Raw genomic sequence first — 23,397 nt, forward strand, 5'->3', positions numbered from 1 at the left:
GAGGAGGAAAGGCTGAATGAATTGCAGCTTAAATTTAGTAGCAAGTTACTTAACAGTATTACTTGGAATTAAGTTTATATGTGTTTGTAGTGGGGGATATTAATATTTGCACAAATTTACAATCCTTGATCATTTCAGGATAGTGTTAAAAAAAAGGTAGATTTTAAGTTAAGTAAAGGATGTTTGTGTATAATTTCAATTGCCTGGGAACCCAAATTCTTAGACTGATTCATTTCTCCTGCTAAGTCTTAGAAGTAAATTCTAAGTTAGAAATTCATTTTTAATATGGGTTCAAAATGAAAAGACTAGATTGTTCACCCATCTCCCATCTTCAGAAGGCTTCTTAAAGATTCTCTTCTTTGCCTATTAATAGTAATGATAACTACATCCACTCATGTCTAAATCCTTAACAGTGTTATCAGAATTTCTACATAGTTGGTTCTTCCCTTAATTTACTTCAAAATGATATTTGCCAAGACAGCTATTTATATACAGCAACGATCTTTCCTATTGCCCCCTTTTTCCTGGCCGTCTAGTAAGTGGTGGTGGTGGCAATGGTGGTGGTAGTTCTATATTTTCTTTTCTTAGATTTGTGTTTCTTTTTAGTGAGTGTTTCCATTTTTTTTGCTTTTGTGAAATTTTTTCTCTCTGAAAAAGGTGATTTTCCTTCTCTCTCTTCTGGTGATTCCATTGTGCTTCAAGAGGGTGTGGTGTTCCTTAGTTAATAGAACAATTATATTGAAAATGGCACTCTCATGACTTTTCTGAGTTATCCTCTGCCCATTAATAACTTGATATATGAGTGAAGATAATGTTAGTATTTTACCAGACTCAGGCAGGAATTCATTAAAAGGTAAGTGTTGCAAGGAGTTATATCTTACATTATGTGCCGCTTATTCTGTTCACAAAGTGTTTCACATTTTATTGACACTTATGATAAAAATAAACATTTCTGTGGGTGGGTGAAGGAGAGGAATTCTTGGTTGCTGTATATTATCTGAGGATATCCTGTTCCTGAGTCGATAGCAGAGTCAGAAGCATAGACCTTTAGGACCAAGAGAGAATTTTTGTTTTGTGTTTTCTGTGATTTAAAGTGAAGGGAAAGTAGTATTTTTTTTTCTTTTTTTAATGAAGAAGTAATCAAAAAATTATTAGTGTTTGCATGAAAATCTAGTATCAGCTTAAAGATGTCGTTTACCCTTCCTGAAATCAGACATTCTGAACCCTAACTCTTCTTCAGGCACACTAACTTGTGGACACTTCCACATTTTTCCATTGATTTTGTAAGCATGCTCTAGAGGCATGTTGCAAAAATTCATAAACTATCCTCAGGGATGCTTTTAACAGTTTTTCTTCTAGCTGTGAAAGCTATCTATCTCTTAGAAGATGGAAATGTGGAGTAGAAAGATAGAGATGAAGCATTTGCCTAGATAAGTAAGAAGAATCCAAAGGAAAATAATCATTGGTCAAGGGCTAAAATTACAAATAGTAGGTTAGTTGCTGCAGCAAATCTGTTTAAACTCTGTGCCTTTATTCAGAAAAGCTTCTGTGTATTTTATATCACAGTTTCCAACAAGATTTTAGAGTGTGACATTTCCCTCCTTTGTGATCTGTTAAGTTTTGCACTAAAAGGTGTTTTGGTATGCATCTTTTCATACTTTTACCAAAAATGAAAACTGAGTCTAAATGCCCAATTATGATTTATAAATTACTTTGATATCTTTACTCATACAAATACTGGTAAGTGGCATTTATCTTTTGATATGACAGTTTGTGTTTTACGCTTAATTAAAACTTAAGTGGAAAAAACACAGGAGTCAGAATGATATTCCAAGGTCTTCTAATTCTTCATTCTCAACTTTTTGACATTGAGAATTGAAGAGCCATCCATCCTAACTTTTTTTTTGTATATTTTTTTATTGGAGTTCGATTTGCCAACATATAGTATAACACCCAGTGCTCTTTATGGAACTAAGGCATTTGGGAGAAACCGGTCTCCCGGGAATTAATTTGGTCAAGGAGATAAAGAACTGAGGTGACAGCTATAATAGAAGTTTTTTTAAATATGTAATAATCAAAGTATAGCCTCCCTTAATTTTTTCCAGAATTTTGGCAGGTAATAAATTTGGCTTAGAATAGCTTGTTTCTTTTCATAGGTTTAGGGTGTTTAAAATGTTCTGTCTACTAAACTAGACAACTCAGTAATGATGTTTCTAATTCTGTTCATTCTGTTACTTGTAAAAGCCTGGGTACAGTCACATTTGTCAGATTTCTGTGGAAGCACAAGCAAGATTGCCTCCTTGAGCATGGCAGCATTGTATATCCATGTATAAAATCTCAGGATCAGAAGTATGATTCAGGATGCTCAATTTGGGATGTTTCTTTAATAAATTAGATGTTTCCAAGTAGATATTTTATCACTATATATTGAAACAACAATAATTAGGTTACAGCAAAGATCATTTTGGTAGATTTTGATTTTTAGTATTGTTATCTGGCCAGGATGCTGAAATTCAGATTCTGAAGTTTTAAATGCAGATCCTTTATTAACAGTTCCTTTCAGTTGTCCATTGAGGATTTTACAGTTCAGACTATTAGAGGTAGAAATTGAATCAGATTTCAACATTATTAGTCAATATATCTATAAAATAAAAAATAAAACTATGACATGTTTGAAAAAAAATTTAGATATTAGCTAATTATTAATTATTTATTATAGGTGAAAATTTTGACCAGAGTCCTTTGAGAAGAACATTCAAATCTAAAGTGCTGGCACACTATCCTGAGAATATAGAATGGAACCCTTTTGATCAAGATGCAGTGAACATGGTATGTATGTTTTTTCCATCTTTAGCCTTTTTGTTTCGTTAAGATGACAATAGTAAAAAAAAAAAAAATGACAATAGTAAGTATATTTTGAATGTTTACATTATTTTATTGAATGTTTTAAATAAACAGTTCTGTAAGGTGGATAATATTGTTCTCATTTTATAGACATGGAAAATGAAGCTCTGAGAAGTTACTTCCCTATAGTTTCCACAGCCAATAAGTGTATACAACAGACTTTCAAAGCCCATTTTTTTTAAGTTTTTATTTAAATTCCGGTTAGTTAACATACAGTGTAGTATTAGTTTCAGGTGTATAGTATAGTGATTCAATACTGACATACATCATCTGGTGCTCATCACAGCAAGTGCCCTCCTTACTCCCCATCACCTATTTCCCCAATATCCCACCCATCTACCCTCTGGTAACCATCGGTTTGTTCTCTATAGTTAAGAGTCTTTTTTGTTGTTGTCTCTCTCTTTTTTCCCCCTATGCTCATTTATTTTGTTTCTTAAAGACCACATATGAGTGAAATCATATGATATTTATCTTTCTCTGACTGACTTTTTTCACTTAATAACATAATACTCTCTAGCTCCATCCATGTTGTTGCAAATGGCAAGATCTCATTCTTTTTAATGGCTGAATAATATTCCATTGTGTGATTACTACCTCTTCTTTATCCATTCATCAGTTGATGAACACTTGGGCTATTTCCATAATTTGGCTATTCTAGATAATGCTGCTGTGAACATTGGAATGCATGTATTCTTCAAAGCCCATTTTCTTTTCCTACTATTAAGCTGTGTTGTGGGTTTGTATTAATTATACATAGATGCTTTGATAAACAGTAATATTTGTTTGCCTGGAAAGGAGCCTGATAGAAGGAGCGTGATTACAGTTTTCATATTTCAAGGAATGTTGTATGATGGGCCTGTAATTTATCATATTCACAGAGTAAAGAGGAAAAGGAACTTCAATTCATCATTTAGACATTAGTAGAAATTTATTTATAATGACTCTGAATTAATGCAATGAGTTACCAGTGGTGATTATAAGTACCTTTAGAGGGTCTTAGAAATAGTCATAGTTTTCAGATTATTTAGGAAGGGTCCTAACTAAAAGCCTGGGTAATATTTTGGGATTCCATGAATGGAATTCTTTGATTATAAAAACCAGAGTGCCCTAAAGTGAGCAAATCAGATATCAGGCATCATAGGCACAGAAATAATTAACAGTGGACTGAGACATTGATAGCTGTAGAGTGTTTTGAGTATTTTAAAGGTAGAGCCAACAGATCCCATTATGCTATGATACTATAAGGGAAAGAAATTAATATACAGTAGATACCTGCTAAATAGTCATGTAAGTTACTTTTGCATACATGCTTACATGTGCCCATTGAGAGTTCTTATTCATATTTTATAGAGGTTACTAACCCATAGTTATGCAAAGAGTCTCAACGGTTAAATCCAGATCATTCTTACTCTGTAGCTGACTTTTTCCCTATCTACATGCTGCCTCCTCCAAAGAAAAATGATATAACTTAGTTTTGAGCTGCACCTTAAAATGATGTGGGTCACATTGGACCTTTTGTGATATTTCTGTATCACAGTAAATTCATTCCAGTCTCAGTTTGCTGCAAAGAGGGAGTAACATGGTACTTTTTCTAAGTACAAATGCCTAAGGCACTTGGCACTTTGACTTTGATTCTTCACAGAACACAGTATAGTTATTTCTCTAACCAGAGATGCCATTTTGCTGGAATACTGTGAGGCCTAGCCTCATCTTTGGTGAAGACAGCATCATAGATATTAAGTAGAACACAACTGTTTGTTATATTTATGATACTTGGAGGGAGCACAGGCAAGCTTCTAACTAAAATAGTCAACAGCAATGACAAAAAATAATTTATCAGCTGCTGTGCCAGCAAATTAATAGAAAAGTATTAAAGAAAAGAGTGTCTAAATGAAGCAATGGAAACCTAGATAAGAATGTAAATAGACTACAACACTTGACTTCTTAAATTAGTAAGATATTTCAAAGTATAAATTTATCTGTGAGAAATTAGAATGGTTCTTACTACAGTATGAATCCATAGTCATTTGGAACAAAATGCCACTTTTTCTTTCTGTTAGTCATTTGAATGCATTAATAATGAGATATCCATGATAACTTTAGCCTTGATCTGTAAAGCATTCATCTTTAAAGCAGTGATCAGCTTCCTTAATCTGCTTTTGATATTTTCTTTACCCTTGCCTCTGGGGTTATTTTATGTAAGCAACCAAAGTCTTCTATGAAAAATAAACACATAGGCTTGTGTTTTAATGGTTAAACACCACATAGCATTTGTTTATTGCTGCAAATCTAAAAGGATTTGCTGGCATTCCTTGAAAATCTCTGAAAAGCATCCCATTAAACTAGTCTGCATTTGGGTCATAGATGTACTGACCTTAATTTCCTCTGATTTATTTAGTAAGTGCATTTGTATGAAGCTATAATTTATTCCCACCTAGAGGTATAAAGCTTTCTTCTTGCCTTTAGCAAAATCTCACTCCAATGAGTCATCACCTTCTGTAATATCAGTCATTTAACAAGCAACAGTAGTGCTTTGAAGAAGGATGATTAATTTCATACAGAAATTAAATACTCCAGAGCAGTGAACGTTTTTAAATTAAAAAAATTCCATGAGTGCCATGCAAATGAAATAGAAAATAAATGTAAGGGACAGGTGAAATTGTTTCTGAATTAATTGCTTTCTATGTCTCTCTTGGTTGCTGATTGAGAGATTTTCATGAAAAAAAGGCAAAAGGGAAGTATCAGAAAACAAAACAACACCAACAGTCATATACCTAGAACTAACATATTTCAACATTGACAAATTTACTTCAGATTTGTACTTTTTCTTTTAAATGAAGCAAAGCATTGCAAATGGAACTGAAGTTCCCCTGCCTCCCCCTACCCCTGTTTCAGATCTCTGCATATTGGCATCCATGACTATATAATGTTCTGGTCAGTAGAACTTACCCTTAAGAATGTAGAGAACCTAGGGATTGTTAAGAAGATATGATCAGTACCTTTTTAAGCAACTTATATGAAGTATGAAGATTCTGTTTTGTATAACTGTTCTAAATGAAACATCTGATATATATTTTAAGTAAAAGAGTCATAACTTATAAAGCTTTTTATAATCTATAAAGCTCTAAGTTTACAATTTCTAATTTACTTCGATCACAAAGAAAGGTAGGGTGGAATGATGAGCAAAGAGTAAAGGATAAAGGGTTGACTGAGAAAAATCTATTTCAGATGCCTATCTTATAAGATTCAAAGGATAAAGAACTATATATACTTTTTAGAGACTCAGCAAGTGCTTGAATTTGAGATGGAGAACCCTTAGTTAGATTAATAGGGTTGACATTAGAATGAAACTAAGCCCTCATTTTCATCCAGGTTTAAGTTCATGTCTCACAATAATTGGGATCCCTGGGTGGCGCAGCGGTTTGGCGCCTGCCTTTGGCCCAGGGCGCGATCCTGGAGACCCGGGATCGAATCCCACGTCGGGCTCCCGGTGCATGGAGCCTGCTTCTCCCTCTGCCTATGTCTCTCTGCCTCTCTCTCTTTCTCTCTCTGTGACTATCATAAATAAATAAAAAAAAAAAAAAAAAAAAAAAGAAACTTAAAAAAAAAAAAATTCTAGGAATGGGGCTTTAATCCAGCTGTTACTGGAGGAGCCACTTGTTTTCTTTTTTCTTTTTTTAAATTTTTATTTATTTATGATAGTCACACAGAGAGAGAGAAAGAGAGGCAGAGACACAGGCAGAGGGAGAAGCAGGCTCCATGCACCGGGAGCCCGACGTGGGATTCGATCCCGGGTCTCCAGGATCGCGCCCTGGGCCAAAGACAAGGCGCTAAACCACTGCGCCACCCAGGGATCCCAGCCACTTGTTTTCTTAACTTTGCAGCTGGAATATTTACTGGTGTCTCAAATTTAACATGTCCAAAACTGAATTTATGATCTTCCCACTAGCTTTGGTCAGTAATGGTACAACCATCCACCTGGTTGTCTTAGCTGAAAATCTGGCATTATCCTTGAAGGTTCCCACTTTCTTACCCTCTCCCATGTGCAATCAGATATCTATCTACTTCTCTCTGTTTCTACACACTCACCTTAATCCAAACCCCCAAACTTAAGTTCCTATCCTTTCTATTCTTTACACTAAAGCTTCTGCGTCTGCTTTTCTTGGGAAGGCTCTTCTGCTTCTCCTTCTCCTGGTGAATTCTTAGTGACCCTTCAGGTTTCATTTTAAACAATTTTTCAGAGAAGCCATCCCTGACCACCCTTCCACCATTCAGTCAGGTCCCTTCAGATTCTCTTAGGACCTTTTAGCACCTTGTATCCTTTTGTAGTACCTATCACAATTGTAATTAAATAATTGATTATGTAGCTAGTTATCAGCTCTGTGTCTCTTGTCATAATGTAAGCACCACGAAGATAGGCATACTCTCCCTTATTCATTGCTGTATCCCTAGTTTTACATACAGTAGAGGCTGAAATCATTGACTAAATGAAGGAATGTTTGCTTACTTATAATACTTCCCTTCCCTTACAGAGAAGTATTGTTACCTTCCCTGCAAAGTCATCTTAAGCAGGAGTATTTAGGTGCTCTCTCTTCTCTGTTTCTATAATGTCTTGAACATACTCTGCAACAGCACTGATCCTGTTATTTTATAACCATTGGTCTGTGTGCTTGCCTTTTTTACCAGACTGTGAACTCCCTGAAGAGATTATTTTCATATTTGTCTTTTGAATTACCAAGATCTAATGTAATACATGACATAAAATTAATATTTATTAAAGGAAAAAGGTGGGAGAGAGGGAATGAACATCAGAGAAAGGAAAGGCAAACAGACCAACTTTGAATAATTTATTTTTGTGTAATAAGAGAGGGCATAGAAGTCATAGAACTATAGAAAATGGAAAAAGAAATTGTTAAAATTCTAGCCAAACTGCCTGAAATAGCCCAGAGAGATAATAAGGACGTAGTCAGCTCAAACCAGGAGCGATACACAGCATTGTGAGCCCACTTTTGACTAAAGTAATCTGATTACCAATGGTAATCCGGTAAACATTGACAACCCTAAATGTTTAGTTGTTTTATTGTGGGAGTGTGGGTTGGAAAGGGAATACTGTTAGTAAGGAGCAGTATTAGGGAAAAAGAGATTGTTGAATGCCCTAGTGAACAAATCTTGATTTATGCCTCAGGTTTTCTGAAAACTGAACCTCATAATTCCTACAAGAATTCTCACTTTTTAAAAAAATGAAAAGGCAGTAGCATTTTCCAAGTCATGGTTCCCAAATTAGAAATATAATTCTTACTTTTTTTGATTCGTAGGAAGAGAATTTGAGAGTTCTTACATCTGTTCTCTGTAGTGTAGAAAGTCATTCTTTACTTTGAGCACAACTTTTGGCAAGCTTTTCCTGTAAATGTTTGAATGCATGCTCCAGAAAGCTACAAAACCTTAGGGGAATATTTGGCAGCTGTTCAAAAACAGTTAGAGCTGTAATTTTGTGGTTTATGATGTCAGGAAAGCCTATCAAACTAAGTCTTTATTTCGACTTTGGAGGTCACCTGTGTTTCTGTATTGTCTACTACATGTAAAAAGAGAACTATAGACTTAATCAAGAGAGGAACTAAATCTGATCCTGTGCCGCTAGCTGTTGTTTTGTTTTCTTATTCACTTGTTTGTTTATTCTTTCAACAAATACATACATGGCATGCACTATCCCAAATAAGTTTGAACATAACCTGGAAAAAGAGGGATTCAAATCTTCCTTCCCATAATCTTTACTGATAATAATAGATGTCACATGGGTTTTTATTCATAAAACAGCAGAGAATCTCCTCTTCTTATAAAGATGAAAGCAATTTTAATGTAAAGACATAACTATAAAAAGGCCTTGTCATGGCCTTTCCTTACACAGCTATTCCCAAGATTGGGAATAAACAAATTTTCGTCTAACAAATTCAGGTATTTGTGTTTTACCTAACTCTGTTTTATTCTGCCCAAATATACATAGTAATGTAATTCTTACCAACATTTATAAAAATAATTACATAAAGCTACCTTAGTTATTTCTAGGTCTCATATTCAGTGTTTTGAAATATAAAGATAAAGACATTTTCACTGACCTAATAATACTAAGCTTCATGATTTTGCTTTTAGTATTATTATCAATTACCATTTATGGCCCCAAATAGTATATTGTTCTGTGCATGGTACTCTTGTATGTTTACAGTTGTAAAAATATAGCACCATTCCTAGAGTCACTTGCAATCTAGAGAGCCAAACAAAATAGAGAAACTAGTAATGTGTCAGTATACAATGTACATGTGTATACAGCGGTATACTTCCCCATTCACTAAAGACTTTCTAGAGGAAAAGTGACATTTTAATGGCATTTATAGGATAAAAGCAGTATTTTTTATGGAATGATAAAGGAAAGTTCTTTAAGATAGTATTTATGTAGAGACTTAAAGAAAGTTAAGGGAGTGTTTCCATTAGCTACTGCTGTATAACAGACCACCCCCGTATACTACTTAAGTGACTTAAAACATGGATTGTGGGTTTTTCATAATCTGGCCATTTTTTTTTTGTTTGTTTTTGTTTTTGGTTTTTTTTTTCATATAGGGCTAGATAGTAAATAGTTGAAGCATTATAGGCCGTTTAGTTTCTGTCAGTTATTCATTTCTGCTGTTGTAGTGCAAAAGTAGACATAGACAATGCTTAAATGGATGAGTGCTATTGTGTTCTAATAAAATTTCATTTACAAAAACAAGTGGCAGATTGGATTTGACCTAAGGACTATGGTTTGTTGACTCTTGATTTAAAACAACAAAACTGTTACTTTGCTTACAAATCTGCAATTTGGGTATGGTTTATTAGCAAGGTAACCTCTCTGCACTACTGGATGTCAGATTGTTTCGAAGGCTAAAGACTAGAATCATCTGAAGGTTCACCCACTCACAGGTGATATTTCCTGGGCTGGAAACATTGCTGGGGAATCCTCAATCTCTGTGCCATCTCTTTGTGTGATCTCTAGCATGGCAACTTCACATTGGTCAAATTTTTTATATGTTGGAGTGTATGTGACCAGAGACATGGAAGTTGTATTGCATTTTTAAGCCTACCCTGAAAAGTCACTCATTTGTCACTTCTCACCTCCGTTATATTTTACTTGACTGGGTGAGGGGTAGGCAGACTGGCCCTCTGGGCAAATCCAACTGGCTTCCTATTTATAAATAAAGTCATAACCATTCCTTATGTGTGGTCTGTGGCTGCTTTTGCACTACACTACAATGTTAGTGCTGAGTAGTTGTGACAAAGTTTATAAGGGCTGCAGAGCCTAAAATATTTATTATCTGGCTTTTTACAGAACAGGCTTTCAGTTCCTGGGTGTAGGCATACTCAGTGAGCCACCCATGACCTTGATGGGAGAATGGCAAGGTTCTAGAACAGCATTGTAGAACTATCTGGCTTTTTACAGAACAGGTTTTCAGTTCCTGGGTGTAGGCACTCTCAGTGAGCCACCCATGACCTTGATGGGAGAATGACAAGGTTCTAGAACAGCATTGTAGAACTAGAATTACTGTTGGAGTCGTTTTTAGAAAGTACAGTCTGCCACAGGGAATGAACTACATGGAAACTTAAAGGAAGATCGTTCCAGCCAGAGGGAACAACAAATTTTGGCAAGTGCCTGCAAGGTGTTTTCACAGAACAACAGTATGGCTAGTGTTGCTGGAACAGAGTAGGTGAGTAGTAGGAGATGAAGGCAGAGAAGTTGCCAGGGCCAAGTTCGTGTGGAGCCTTATAAGGGCCTTATATTGTAAAGAGTTCAGGTTTAGTGAGGTAAGAGGCCATTGCAGGTTTCGAGAAGAGGAACAAGATCTAGCTTATATTTTCTAAGGATCACTGTGGCTACTCTGTAGGGACTACAGTATGGGGATAAGGACAAAGGCAGGAAGACTGTTGAGCAGAATATTAAATAGTCTTCTAGCTAAGAAAGGAAGATGGCTTAATTAGAGTAGTAAGAGTAAAGATGGAGGAATTTGTTTCTGAATATAGTTTTGAAGGTGGAACCGATGGTCTTTGTTGATGGATTGGATAATGGAGTGAGAGAGAAAGAAGTCAAGATGACTCCAAAGCCCTGAGGCATTCTTGCTACCTCCTTGGACCCCCTCTGAAAAACACTGCGTTTCAGTACAGGAAGATTGACATGCTAGGTGGCACAAATAGTTCCATACCCCTCCTGCTAAAACCCTGCAGAGGCTTCCCATTGTCCTCTTCAGATTTCTAACATGACTCACCAAACACCTTCACAACGTAGTTTCTGATTATTTCTCTTGGGTTCTTTTTAACTTCCCCCTATCTCGCTTTCTGTTCCCCACCCAGAAAAAAACACATGTCACTTCCTCAAACCCGCATATTCTGTCTTCTGGGCTTTTGCACACGTGTCCTCTCTGCCTTCTCTCAATCTCACTAACAGCTATGCTCATCTTTAGGCTCCCACTTAGACTTCCTGTTTTTGTTTTTGTTTTTGTTTTGCTAGTCCTTCTTTTCTAATTTAGGTCCTCCTGCTATGTTTTTTCCATGGCAATCTGTATTTACTCCATCACAGTACTTCCCATACTTTACCATTTATTTTTTAGTCATTTGTCATCCTTACTGGACTGGAAGTTCCATAGGAGCAGGAGCATGTCTTATGTCTTTTTCACCTGAATCACCCCCACAGGGCCTGGCTCATAAAGACACTTAATAACTGTTTGTTGATAATTTGAATGAAGGACACGTAACTTTTAAGGTGAATTGCATTTTCTTAAGTAACATGGGGAGAACTTCCAAATTTCACATCAGATCAATTGTTAAGTCTGAAAAAAGAAAAATATAATAGCTATGGTAAAATTATTTATATGCAGAAAGCATATTGTAATACAAAAACAAATACATAAGAATGATCATTATGTTAAGGTAGTTAAATTACAAAGTTTTTTTCAAATTTTTTGTAATTTTTATTTTGTTTAAAATGTTTTAAAGAATGAATTCAAATTGCATTTTAAGAATTTTAAATTAGGCATCTTTAACTTTCAGGTCGTTTTGTTCCCAAATTTGACTCAATCCTGGGTAGTTACCAAGACCTAAAGCATAATACTTACTGGAATGGATCTAAAATGTCATTGTTTCTACTCTTCTGCTTCAGTAAATAAAAAAAAATTTCCATTTTTAAAGTTTCTGTTTCTAAGATCAAGTATCATATTGCTCAAAATAGTAACAAAGTGATACTATTGTTTTTATTTTTTTTTTCAATTTATCAAATGAGCCTTCACCTACTTCTCTAGTCCTCTGAAACATTACCATCATCACTTCAGAAATGGTGATTAATACTTAAATATTAAATGTTTGTAAAGTACCTTTGAATATTTTGCCTTCAAGTCATTGATTAGCAAATGTAGATAAAGAAAGTGAGACTTGGAGAAGTCACATGCAGTGTTGAAGGTCACAGGCTTGGATAAGAAGTTTACTGGGAGCAAGTCAAAGATCTCATTCTTAGTCAAACCTCCTGCACATAATATACAGTAAAGATGTTTTTCCATCTCTATATATTTATATATATGTATGTATGTTTGTATGTATATATATATGTATGTATATATAGATTTCTTTTAAAAATAATTTTATCAATGTGTAAATGAACTTACAGTGTATTTCTAAGGCTACTGCTAATAATATTAAATATGGATAAAACTTGTGTCCTTTTGAGTCTTGTTAGGTTATAAACAACAAACATTTTCTCTAGTTTGAAGTTATTTGTGTACAGCATTCTCATACTTTTCCCCCTTTCCTCCACAGTTGTGCATGCCTAAAGGGCTGTCTTTCAGAACTCAGACTGACAATAAAGACCCTCAGTTTCACTCATTTATAATTACCCGGGAAGATGGCTCTCGTACCTATGGTTTTGTTCTCACTTTTTATGAAGAAGTTACAAGTAAGCAGATCTGCACAGCAATGCAGACGCTCTACCAGATGCACAATGCGGAGCATTATAGCAGCGTGTATGCTTCATCCTCCTGCAGCATGGACTCTCTGGCAAGCAGTATTGATGAGGGAGATACAACTTCCCTTTTGAAACTCCAGCGATACAACTCCTATGACATCAGCAGAGACACCCTATATGTTTCAAAAAGTATATGTTTGATCACACCACTGCCATTCATGCAGGCCTGCAAGAAATTCCTTATCCAGCTTTACAGGGCGGTTACCTCACAGCAGCCACCGCCCTTGCCGCTGGAGAGCTACATCCATAACATTCTCTATGAGGTACCCCTCCCACCTCCAGGGAGATCACTGAAATTTTATGGTGTTTATGAACCTGTCATCTGCCAGAGACCTGGGCCCAATGAACTCCCCCTCTCCGATTATCCTCTTCGAGAGGCCTTCGAGCTTCTGGGGTTGGAGAACCTGGTGCAGGTGTTTACCTGTGTTCTTTTAGAGATGCAGATCCTTCTCTACTCGCAAGGTAAGTCTTCCTTGGATTTTAAATCTTCCCCCAAAAAGTACTTATAAATCCAAACTGCTGCACCTCCATGGGGTATTTATTAGAACCAAATGATTAATGGTCAGAAGCCTTCTGTTTTGTGTAAAAGGAGCACCTATTTTAGGTGGGACCAGAGGCTAAGATTTTACATCTCTTTGAGGCATCAGTGGCTGTGGAGGAAAACAGGAAAGCCTACAGAAGCATTAATCTGATTGACTTGAATATATTTATTTTTTAATAGAAATAGGCCCTTTTTTCTAGATAGTACATAATCATCATAAAAGAAATACATTTCTTTTCATATTGAAAGTGAGAATGATGTTAGTACCAAGAACATGTAGCCAGCCATCTCATTTTTTGCAGATCAGTAAAGGTTCACATCAAAACTCTGTTGACATTGGACAGGGATAAATGAGATTGTTGACTCTGAAGTTTCCTAAGGCATTCATCTTTGGAACTTTGCCTATGGGAGATCTCACTAGCTGTGACTCTCCTGGGTTAAAGGTTCTACTGGAGTTGTATGGAGTGCTTTTGTTTTATTTTGCCTTTATTCCCAAAAGGAAGTTACCTTTGTGATGTTTTCCATTCAAAGTTCTCTCAGCATATACTTAAGAAACCTAACAAAATTTGAGTTTTATATTATGAGTGCATTTATGATGACTAATGTTGAGTCTAAACTAGAGTACTTGTTCCAATCTAAACATGATTTTGCAGAGGAAATAAAGATGCTCTGTCTTAATGAATAGTGAGTTGAAGGAAAATACAAAATGGTTGCTACACATCGATGTGTCCTTTGAAAAATGTGGCACAAATATTTGGGTTAGCTTTTTGCTAACTTGTATTTAGGCTAGCAGGATTGTAGTGCAATCTCCTGACTGCTGCCGTCAAGCTTATTTTACCACTTTCCTTTTTTTTTCTTTTCTATTTTAAATTATAAGTGAAGCTGAGCCAAGTAGGCTATATTTGTACTTCCCCATCTTGTGTGTATGTTGACACTATTTGTGTGTTGACAGCCCTTCACGAGGTTGTGTTTTCTTCAGTTTATCCTACATAATGTTCTTTGATAATGTGTTCTGATGTCTCAATTTTTGTTGTCAGGAAGTTCTCTAATGACCAATCTAAATTTTTTCCTTTCCTCTTGCTCTCACTTTCTTAGGGCTGATCATTACCTGTAGATCACGTGTTTGTATCTAAAACACGTAACTTTAAGTAATTTTCTCTTCCAATTTCTTCCCTTCTTGCTTTTTTCCCTGAAGCCAGGGTAGGGGTTAGAGAGTTGCTGGGGAAGAGCAGGGGCTCGGAACTGGATAATTTAGATCCTGGATTGAGAAGAGATCTTGAAGGTCGTTTGGTTCAGCTTTAGTTCTGACTTGGTTCAGCTTTGGGCCAGAAAGAATATTGGTTTTTGAAGTCATAACAATCCTAGGTTCGGATCTCTGCTCTGTCACATACTAACTGTAACCACAGACAAGTTACATAATCTTCATGTCAATTAATTCATCTTTATGAAGATAACAGGGTTTTTCCCCTTCTCTCTCACTGATTTATTGTGAAGGCTAAATAAGAAAACCTGTACATGATACTTGGCACTAAATGATAGCTGATATTACTGTAATTATTATTGATTTATCAGTCCAACATAATCCCCTATAAATTATGTATATTTTAAGTTGCATGGGTCCAACATATTATTGCATTTAAAGTATAGCTTTGTTAAATTAAATAGTCAAGGCATTTGTTTCAGGGTTGAGGACCTAATAAATGTTCTCTTATATTGAATGTTAGGACTTTTTTTTTTTAGCCCAAAACAAAACAAAAAAAAACCTTTCATTATCACACTTTCTCTTTTAAAAGGCACTGTATGTCTCACCGTGTGTGGTCTGTCCTGAGCTGTCATCTTTCCACTGTTTGATTAGCTTATCCCAGCTGGTTCATGGAAGCTGTTGAAAAGTTATAATTGATTAATATCTGCCAATTTAATTCAGTTTCAGATGAAGAAACATGAGTGTTTATGAGCATAAATGAGATTTATTTTTTGTTTTTTTTGTAAGGTTTTGTGGTAATTTGGTTTTATGAATCCTGAGATTATAGGACCCACATGCTCTCCTCACTCTCTCTGTGTCTCTCTCTTTCCCTCTACACACACACACACACACACACACTTTTAAGTGTCCTACAAAAGAAAGTCTCATATTTTTTTTAAGATTTTATTTATTTATTCACGATAGATATATATATATAGAGAGAGAGAGAGAAGCAGAGACACAAGCAGAGAGAGAAGCAGGCTCCATATGCCAGGAGCCAGACGCAGGACTTGATCCCGGGACTCCAGGATCGTGCCCTGGGCCAAAGGCAGGCGCCAAACCACTGAGCCACCCAGGGATCCCCAGAAAGTCTCATATGTTAATTTTATAACCACTCACTGAAATCACTCTATGTTAGGAATTATACTATAAAAATGCCTTGTACTTTTTGGGGTTTCTTCTCTGTTCAACAATGAGTTACTGCTCTTATCCATGTTTTATCAAAAGAAAGTTGAGGCTCAGGGAAGCTAAGTAACCTTCCTGAGATCACACAGCTATTAGGTAATGTTGTAGAGGCTAAGAATGGGACTTGGATCTGTCTTTCTCCAGAGTACTTAACCACCATATTAACTGTATCAGGCACTACACTTAACCTTTCCTTATCTGTCTTAATATTTATTTTTAAATTATTAGCTCACTCTGCTAATCTGTTTTAAAGATATCATGCTAAATAACTGTAGAGTATAAAATGAAAGCTCTGCATAAATGCACATTTTAATATTGACAATGTCTCTCCCATTAGAGAAAGAGATTCAATTTAAATGAATGCAATAAAAGTGATTATGTTGATTTGTACTCTGGTGCCCTCCTTCATTCTTCCTGTGTTAAGGGGGTCTTAATAACATCTAATACTTCTTGTTTTATTCACTAATAAAGCTATGCCATAAAATTTAAAAACATTGCAAAGGCTAAACAATAACCATGAAAACCCAAAATGAATCAAAGTAGATGGATTTTAATGATGAAACTGTCCTTCTAGACGGATTTGAAATTCTGGTCCACAGCCCATTTAAACAGATTCAATCTGCCATTTACAGAGTGTGTATATTACACTCTAAAGTGTGTATTAACACTTTATGATGGTAACTAGCTAGAAGTTTTAAGTAGAGAATGCACCCAAGAGATAGAGGCTCTTTTCCAGGACCTCAAATCAGAAAAGGTAACTGGGAAGACTGGAATATGATCCTCTTTTCAGAGGAATAATGGAGGGAGGAATAAAAGGAGAGCTTAAACACTAGTGTCTGGTTTTCATGTCCATAATTAAAGTCTCAGGAACACTTTGGAGCCTTGCTTACCTTCTTTGACTCTTTACAATGGAGATAAGCAGTTACCCACAGCTCACACTGGACTGCCATCCCAGCCTGTGATTCCTTCACAATGCCCCCTCCCCACCTTTCTTCTCTTTCCTCTTGTAAATTGTGCATGAAGTAACCCAGTCAGAAAGTAGAAGCTACTTAAAGTTCTCTTGAAAAAGTTGGAAGCCTTCTAATCACAAACTGCTAGTTGTGCTCAGCTGAACACCATAGCTGATTTGGTTATAGGATTTTTAAGGTTTTATTTACTTATTCATGAGAGAGAGAGAGGCAGAGACACAGGCAGAGGGAAAAGCAGGCCCCATGCAGGGAGCCTATTCTGTTTTAGGTAAGTTCTTGTATTTCAGTTTATTCTGCCAATCTTTCTGTCGCTGTACTAAATTTTTACTATAGCTTTAAAGTAAGTCTTGGTATCTGGTAGGGAGCTTCCCTCACTACTTTTATTTTTTTTCCCCAAGAAATAGACTATTCAATATGCATTTTTCACATGTGTCTATAGGTACATTGCAATATAAAATAATGGCATCATTTTAACACGTAAAGCTGAAAGAGCTTTCAAAATCATTAATCCTTTGAAGCCATACCATCATTAGCACTGTGTAACAAAGATAATGCTATGTTACAGACAATACTACACCTTTTTTATTAGAATTGCATTGAATCTGATTTGAGGACAATTGTCATATTTAAAATTTTGAGTTTCCCCTTCCACAAAAATGCTATAGCTCTCCACTTCTAAGGGTCTTGTTTAATGTCTCTCAGTGAAGTTTTTACAATAGTAAACAATTGCAAATAATGACAATTGTGTTTCTTCTATTCCAGTATTTCTCACCTTTATTTCTTTTTCTTGCCTTACTACATTAGCTCTCCGGTATAATATAGAATAGAATTGATAGTAGCAGGCATCTTTGTCTTTTTATTACACATTTATTTATTTAAAAAAATACACATTTATTTATTTATTTATTTATGAGAGAATGAGTGGGGGTGGGGGCAGAGGAAGAGGGAGAAAGAATCTCTATCTGGCTTCACACACCCAGTGTGGAACACAAGGTGGTGGGACTCCATCTCACAACCCTGATATCATGACTTGAGCTGAAACCAAGAGTTGGATGCTTAACCAACTGAACCACCCAGGCACTACTAAAAAAAAAAGAACACTTACTGTTTCACTTTATTATAAAGTATAATATTTGCTGTAGTGTTTTTTTGGTGACTGCCTTGTAACAGGTTAAAGAAGTTCCCTTTATTCCTAGTTCAAGTTTTTAAAAATCATGAATTCATGTAGTATTTTATTGAATGCTCCTTCTACATCAAATAAGATGATCATATTTTTCTCCTTTTAATCACTTAATAAGGTGAAAAATCCATCCCTCTACTCCTGAGATACACCTTACTTGGTTATGATGATGTATCATTACTTTTTAAATATGGTTTGATTTAGTTGGTTCATATTTTTATTAGAATTTTTGCATCTGTGTCTTCGCTCCTAGTGTTCATTTCATGTACTATCTTGTCTGGTTTTTTGTATTAAGGCTATTCTAGCTTTATAGATTGAGTTGGAAAGTGTTCTATTTTTTTCTGGAAGATAGAGAAGACTTTATTTAAGGTTGTAATTATTTGTTTCATGACTGAGAGAACTTGTCTACAATCTGTTTGTTGTTGTTGGGAAGATGTAAGTTACCAGATCATTCTAATAGTTTACTTAGTTTTTTTTTAATTTCTCCTTCTCCTCCTGCCCCCTCCTTCTGCCTTTCTCCTCCTCCTCCTTCATCATCACCATCATCATCATCAACTATGAACAAACACCAAATATGTTTTATAATACCACAGGCTACCCGCTGGTATTTGACCATGGATCCCATATAGCAAAAGAATCCTGATAGTTAAAAGATGCTGGCAGATTACTAGTTCTTACTAGTCCCATTCAGTCATTAACAGTTCAATCCATCATCTTTATTGTATGAAATGTCTCACAGGCTGAGGTTGCTCAGGTTTGCAGACTTCCATTCGTTCTTGTCAGGTCAGGTTCCAGAAGCAGTAGTGGTCTAAACAATACACGTTTCACCCTTTCAAGGCATGTGGTATAATTGAACTAATGAATTACAATAGTAGATAATTGTAGATAGAGATAATATTATCTCTTGCTCTATGCCTCTTTTGAGGTGTTAATGTATATTGGATTTCCTTTACTACATAATTCATTTATTCTTTCCTTTACCCTCAGCTGCTATTCCTCCTTTTTATTTAAACCCAAATGCTTCTACCTTTGGAATAGCATGCCTTAGGTTCCAGCTTAGGTTCAGCTACATACAAGTAGATTTCCGGCTTCTACAACTGGAAGCTCTTTGTACATTTCCAGAGTCAGTCCTGTAGGAAAAGAGGCTCCTGGTTGTTTATCTCCTCCTTGCATTCTCTTTGTAACAAGATCCTGTATAAATAGTTTCCATTTTATTTTGGAATTCATCAAACATTGCCTTCTCCATTAGAGTGTTTTTCCAGCATTACCTAAGACATCATTAGTATTTCAGGTTTCAAGATTATGTCTTTCCTTTTTTTTCTTTTTTAAAGATGTTATTTATTTATTCATGAGAGAGAGAGGCAGAGACACAGGCAGAAGGAGAAGCAGGCTCCATGCAGGGAGCTGGATGCGGGACTCGATCCCCAGCCTCCAGGATCACCCCCTGGGCTAAAGGCAGGCACTAAACCGCTCAGCCACCCGGGCTGCCCTATTTTATGTCTTTCATGCACAGGAACAGTTTAAATTAATGTTCAGTAGCAAGCTGGTAATTGACTCTCATGGAAATTCTCTAGTCCAGCATCCCAATACTCAATACTGGGACATGCTCACAGATTTTTGCCATACCCCAGTCTGTGCTTTGCACATAGGGCTGTGGTGCAGACTTTGTCCATACCAGGATTCCTGTTGCTTTACTCTGTAGGCTTAGACAGTTTTATTCCCATGTAGCTTGTCCAGTTAATATTGCTTGAAGGGCAATTTATAGGCTTTCTCTTTTACTTTTGGGGAAAGTGTTCTGCAGTCATACATAGTATCTGTTGCCATAAAACATTCAGGTAAGCCTGTTTGTTATTTTTCATTTAAAATTTTAGTTAGGTAACATACAGTGCAGTATTAGTTTCTGGAGTAGAATTCAGTGATTCATTGCTTACATACAACATCCAGTGCTCATCACAAATGCCCTCTTTAATCCCCATCACCCATTCAGCCCATCCCCTACCTTACTCCCTCAGTGTGTTCTCTGTTGTTAAGAGTCTCATAGGGTTTGTTTCCGTCTTTGTTTTTCCCCTCCTTCCCATATGTTTATCTGTTTTCTTTCTTAAGTTCCGCTTATGAGTGAGATTATACGGTATTTGTCTTTCTCTGACTGACTTAGTTCAGTTAGCATAATACACTCTAGCTCCATGTTGTTGCAGATGGCAAATTTCAGTGTTTTTGATGGCTGACTAATATTCCATTTTATATATATTCCATCTTCTTTAAAATGGACATTTGGGGTCTCTCCATAGTTTGGCTGTTGTTGATAATGATGCTCTAAAGATCGTGGTGTATGTATGTACCACTTCAAATCTGTATTTTTTTTATCCTTTGGGTAAATACCTAGTAGTGCAATTGCTGGGTTGTAGGGTAGTTTTATTTTTAACTTTTTGAAGCACCTCCACACTTCTCCAGGGTGGCTGCACCAGTTTGTAGTCCCACCAACAGTGCAGGAGGGTTCCCATTTCTCCACATCCTCACCAACACCTGTTGGTTTTTTTTGTTGTTAATTTGAGCCATTCTGACAGGTGCGAGGTGGTATCTCCTCGTGGTTTTGATTTGTATTTCGCTGATGATGAGTGAAGTCGAACATCTTTTCATGTTTCTGTGAGCCATCTGGAGGTCGTCTTTGGAAAAGTGTCTATTCATGTCTTCTGCCCATTTCTTAACTGGGTTTTGTTTTGGTGTGGATTGTTTTTTGTTTTTGTTTTTGCTTTTGTTTTGTTTTGTTTTTGGTGGTTGAGTTCTTTATAGATTTTGGATACTAACTTTTTATAAGATATGTCATTTGCAAATATCTTCTCTCATTCCATAGACTATCTGTTTCCTTTGCTGGGCAGAAGCTTTTTATCTTGATAAAATCCCAGTAGTTCATTTTTGCTTATTTCCCTTGCTTCCAGTGACATACATGTCTGGTGAAGTTGCTATGGCCGAGGTCAGAGAGGTTGCTGCCTGTGTTCTTCTCTAGGATTTTTGATGGATTCCTGTCTTTCATGTAGGTGTTTCATTCATTTTGAATTTATTTTTGTGTATGGTACAAAAAAAAGTGGTCCAGTTTCAGTCTTCTGCATGTTGTTGTCCGGTTTTCCCAACACCATTTGTTGAAGAGACTTTTTTTCCTTTGGATATTCTTTCCTACTGTATCGAAGATTCGTTGGCCAAATAGTTGTGGGCTCACCTCTGGGTTTTCTGTTCTGTTCCATTGATCTGTGCGTCTGTTTTTGTGCCAGTACCATACTGCCTTGATGACTCCAGCTTTGTAACAGAGCTTAAAATCTGGAATCATGATGCCTCCAGTTTTCTTTTTCTAAATTGCTTTGGCAGGGATCCCTGGATGGCTCAGCAGTTTAGCGCCTGCCAGGGCGTGGTCCTGGAGTCCTGGGATCAAGTCCCACATTGGGCTCGCTGCATGGAGACTGCTTCTCTCTCTGTCTGTAGTCTCTGCCTCTCTCTCTCTCTCTCTCTCTCTGTCGCTTATGAATAAATAAATAAAATATTTTTTAAAAATTGCTTTGGCTATTTGGGGTCTTTTGTGGTTCCATAAAAATTTTAGGATTATTTGTTCTAGCTCTGTGAAAAATGTCGTTGGTGTTTGATAGTGATTGCATTGAATATGTAGTTTGAGGTAAAGCATATTTAAACACTGTAATTTTTACCCAAACTTCAACCTTAATGCTTTCAACCTTCAAACTTTTTTTTATTCTATCTAATTTGTAGCCCACATTAAGACTTCACTAAAAGGTTTCAATACTACAGTACCTGAGACTTCTATGTAAAAGAGTCTCAGAAACTTCTCTTCACCCACTGACCATTTTCCCCACTCTTGTGCCTTACTTATAGATTTTGGGTCTCCACAAGGGCGTGAGCCAGACCCTGGGCCTTTTGTCAATATTTATGTTTTTTTTAAAAGATTTGTTTGTTTATTTTAGCAATAAAGAATGAGAGCAAGAATGTGCAAGCGAGTGTGGGGCGGGGCAGAGGAAGAATGAGAGAGAACCCATAAGCAGACTCCCCAGCTGAGTGCAGGGAGGTCCTGGTGCCAGGACCCTTGAGATCATGACCTGAGCCACAACCAAGAGTCAACCACTCAAGTTCCTAAGCCACTCAAGCGCCTCTGTTAATATTTATCTTGATTATTCTGCCCGACTGTTGCCCTAGAGGATTCCAGGTCTGATTTCTCCTTATAATCTTTGCCTTTCCCACATTTTAAATTTCTCGAAACTGGGGTAAATAGACCCAACTTGTTTGGCATCTTTTAATGTAGGAATACCAAGAAGGGGTTCCTTTGGTCTATCTAGTCTTAGAGAGTGCTGTTATTAAGACCTTGTTTCAGCCTCATCAGTGTCTTTTATCCCATTTTTCAGTAACCATCTAAAGAATTCTACCCTGCTGGAATGAGTCCCTTAACACTCCTTTTCCTTTTCCTCTTTGTTTAATTCCTATCAATATTTGCTTTATTCACCCTATCTCTTAATAACTTAAAAAATTTTCCACCCTGCTAGGAAAAGTCCCATGGCTCTCCCCCTCTGCCTTTCCACATATTCTTGTTAATTAATTTAATGTTTTTATTAGCATCTATAAGATCCATGAGGAGCAGCTGAGATAGCGAATTTGATAAGGCTTCTCTGATGGATTTTATGACAGTAAGGCTACAGCAGGTACTTGGGCAAAAGGGGCCCCCTGCATTTACTATGAACTAGGTAATGGGCATATTCAGTGGGTGAATATCCCAGTTACTATAAAGCCAGTCCTACATGGCTTGCATATGAAGCATAGTAACTACTTCATCTGGAATGTTCCACTTGGCATTTATAGAAGGAGTTAGGCAGTCTCCATTCCTCAAGATAAACCGAATTTACAGTGACTTTTGTCCAGTCTACCAGACTGTTCCCTTAGGAATAACTTGCTGTGTGTGTGTGTGGATCGTGAATAGCCACCTGTGATCGTCTCATAGTTAGCTGTGGGTCTTGTATCAACCTACACATGCTTTTCTACTCTACAGTTTTTCAAAACAAAGATACTGCTTATGAATTACTCTCAATCCATTTTAGAAAGGATTCTTGAAGAAGTTGATACTGATCTACAAAATGAGATGGTTCCTTCCCACCAAATTCCACCCCTGCCCCCCAGTTTCAGTAGTTTCTTGTTTGTTTGTTTTTTAAGATTTTATTTATTTATTTATGAGAGAGACAGAGAGAGAGAGAGACAGAGACAGAGACAAAGGCAGAGGAAGAAGCAGGCTCCATGCAGGGAGCCCGATGTGGGACTCGATCCTGGGTCTCCAGAATCACGCCCTGAGCTGAAGGC

The 23,397-nt window shown here is 36.5% G+C and overlaps 1 protein-coding gene across 7 annotated transcripts in view; it reads left to right on the forward strand.

Annotated features, from left to right (window-relative positions):
• DENND5B (DENN domain containing 5B) overlaps nucleotides 1-23,397 on the forward strand; it is a 200,076-nt gene that overhangs the window by 84,979 nt on the left and 91,700 nt on the right. For all 7 annotated transcript variants that reach the window (XM_077870542.1, XM_077870536.1, XM_077870537.1 and 4 more), the window contains 2 exons: nucleotides 2,720-2,829; nucleotides 12,733-13,399. In XM_077870542.1, coding sequence (XP_077726668.1) covers nucleotides 2,720-2,829; nucleotides 12,733-13,399 — 777 coding nt within the window. The remainder of the gene's footprint in view (nucleotides 1-2,719; nucleotides 2,830-12,732; nucleotides 13,400-23,397) is intronic.

Source organism: Canis aureus, chromosome 25 (assembly GCF_053574225.1).
Source record: "Canis aureus isolate CA01 chromosome 25, VMU_Caureus_v.1.0, whole genome shotgun sequence".
Lineage (NCBI taxonomy): Eukaryota > Metazoa > Chordata > Mammalia > Carnivora > Canidae > Canis > Canis aureus.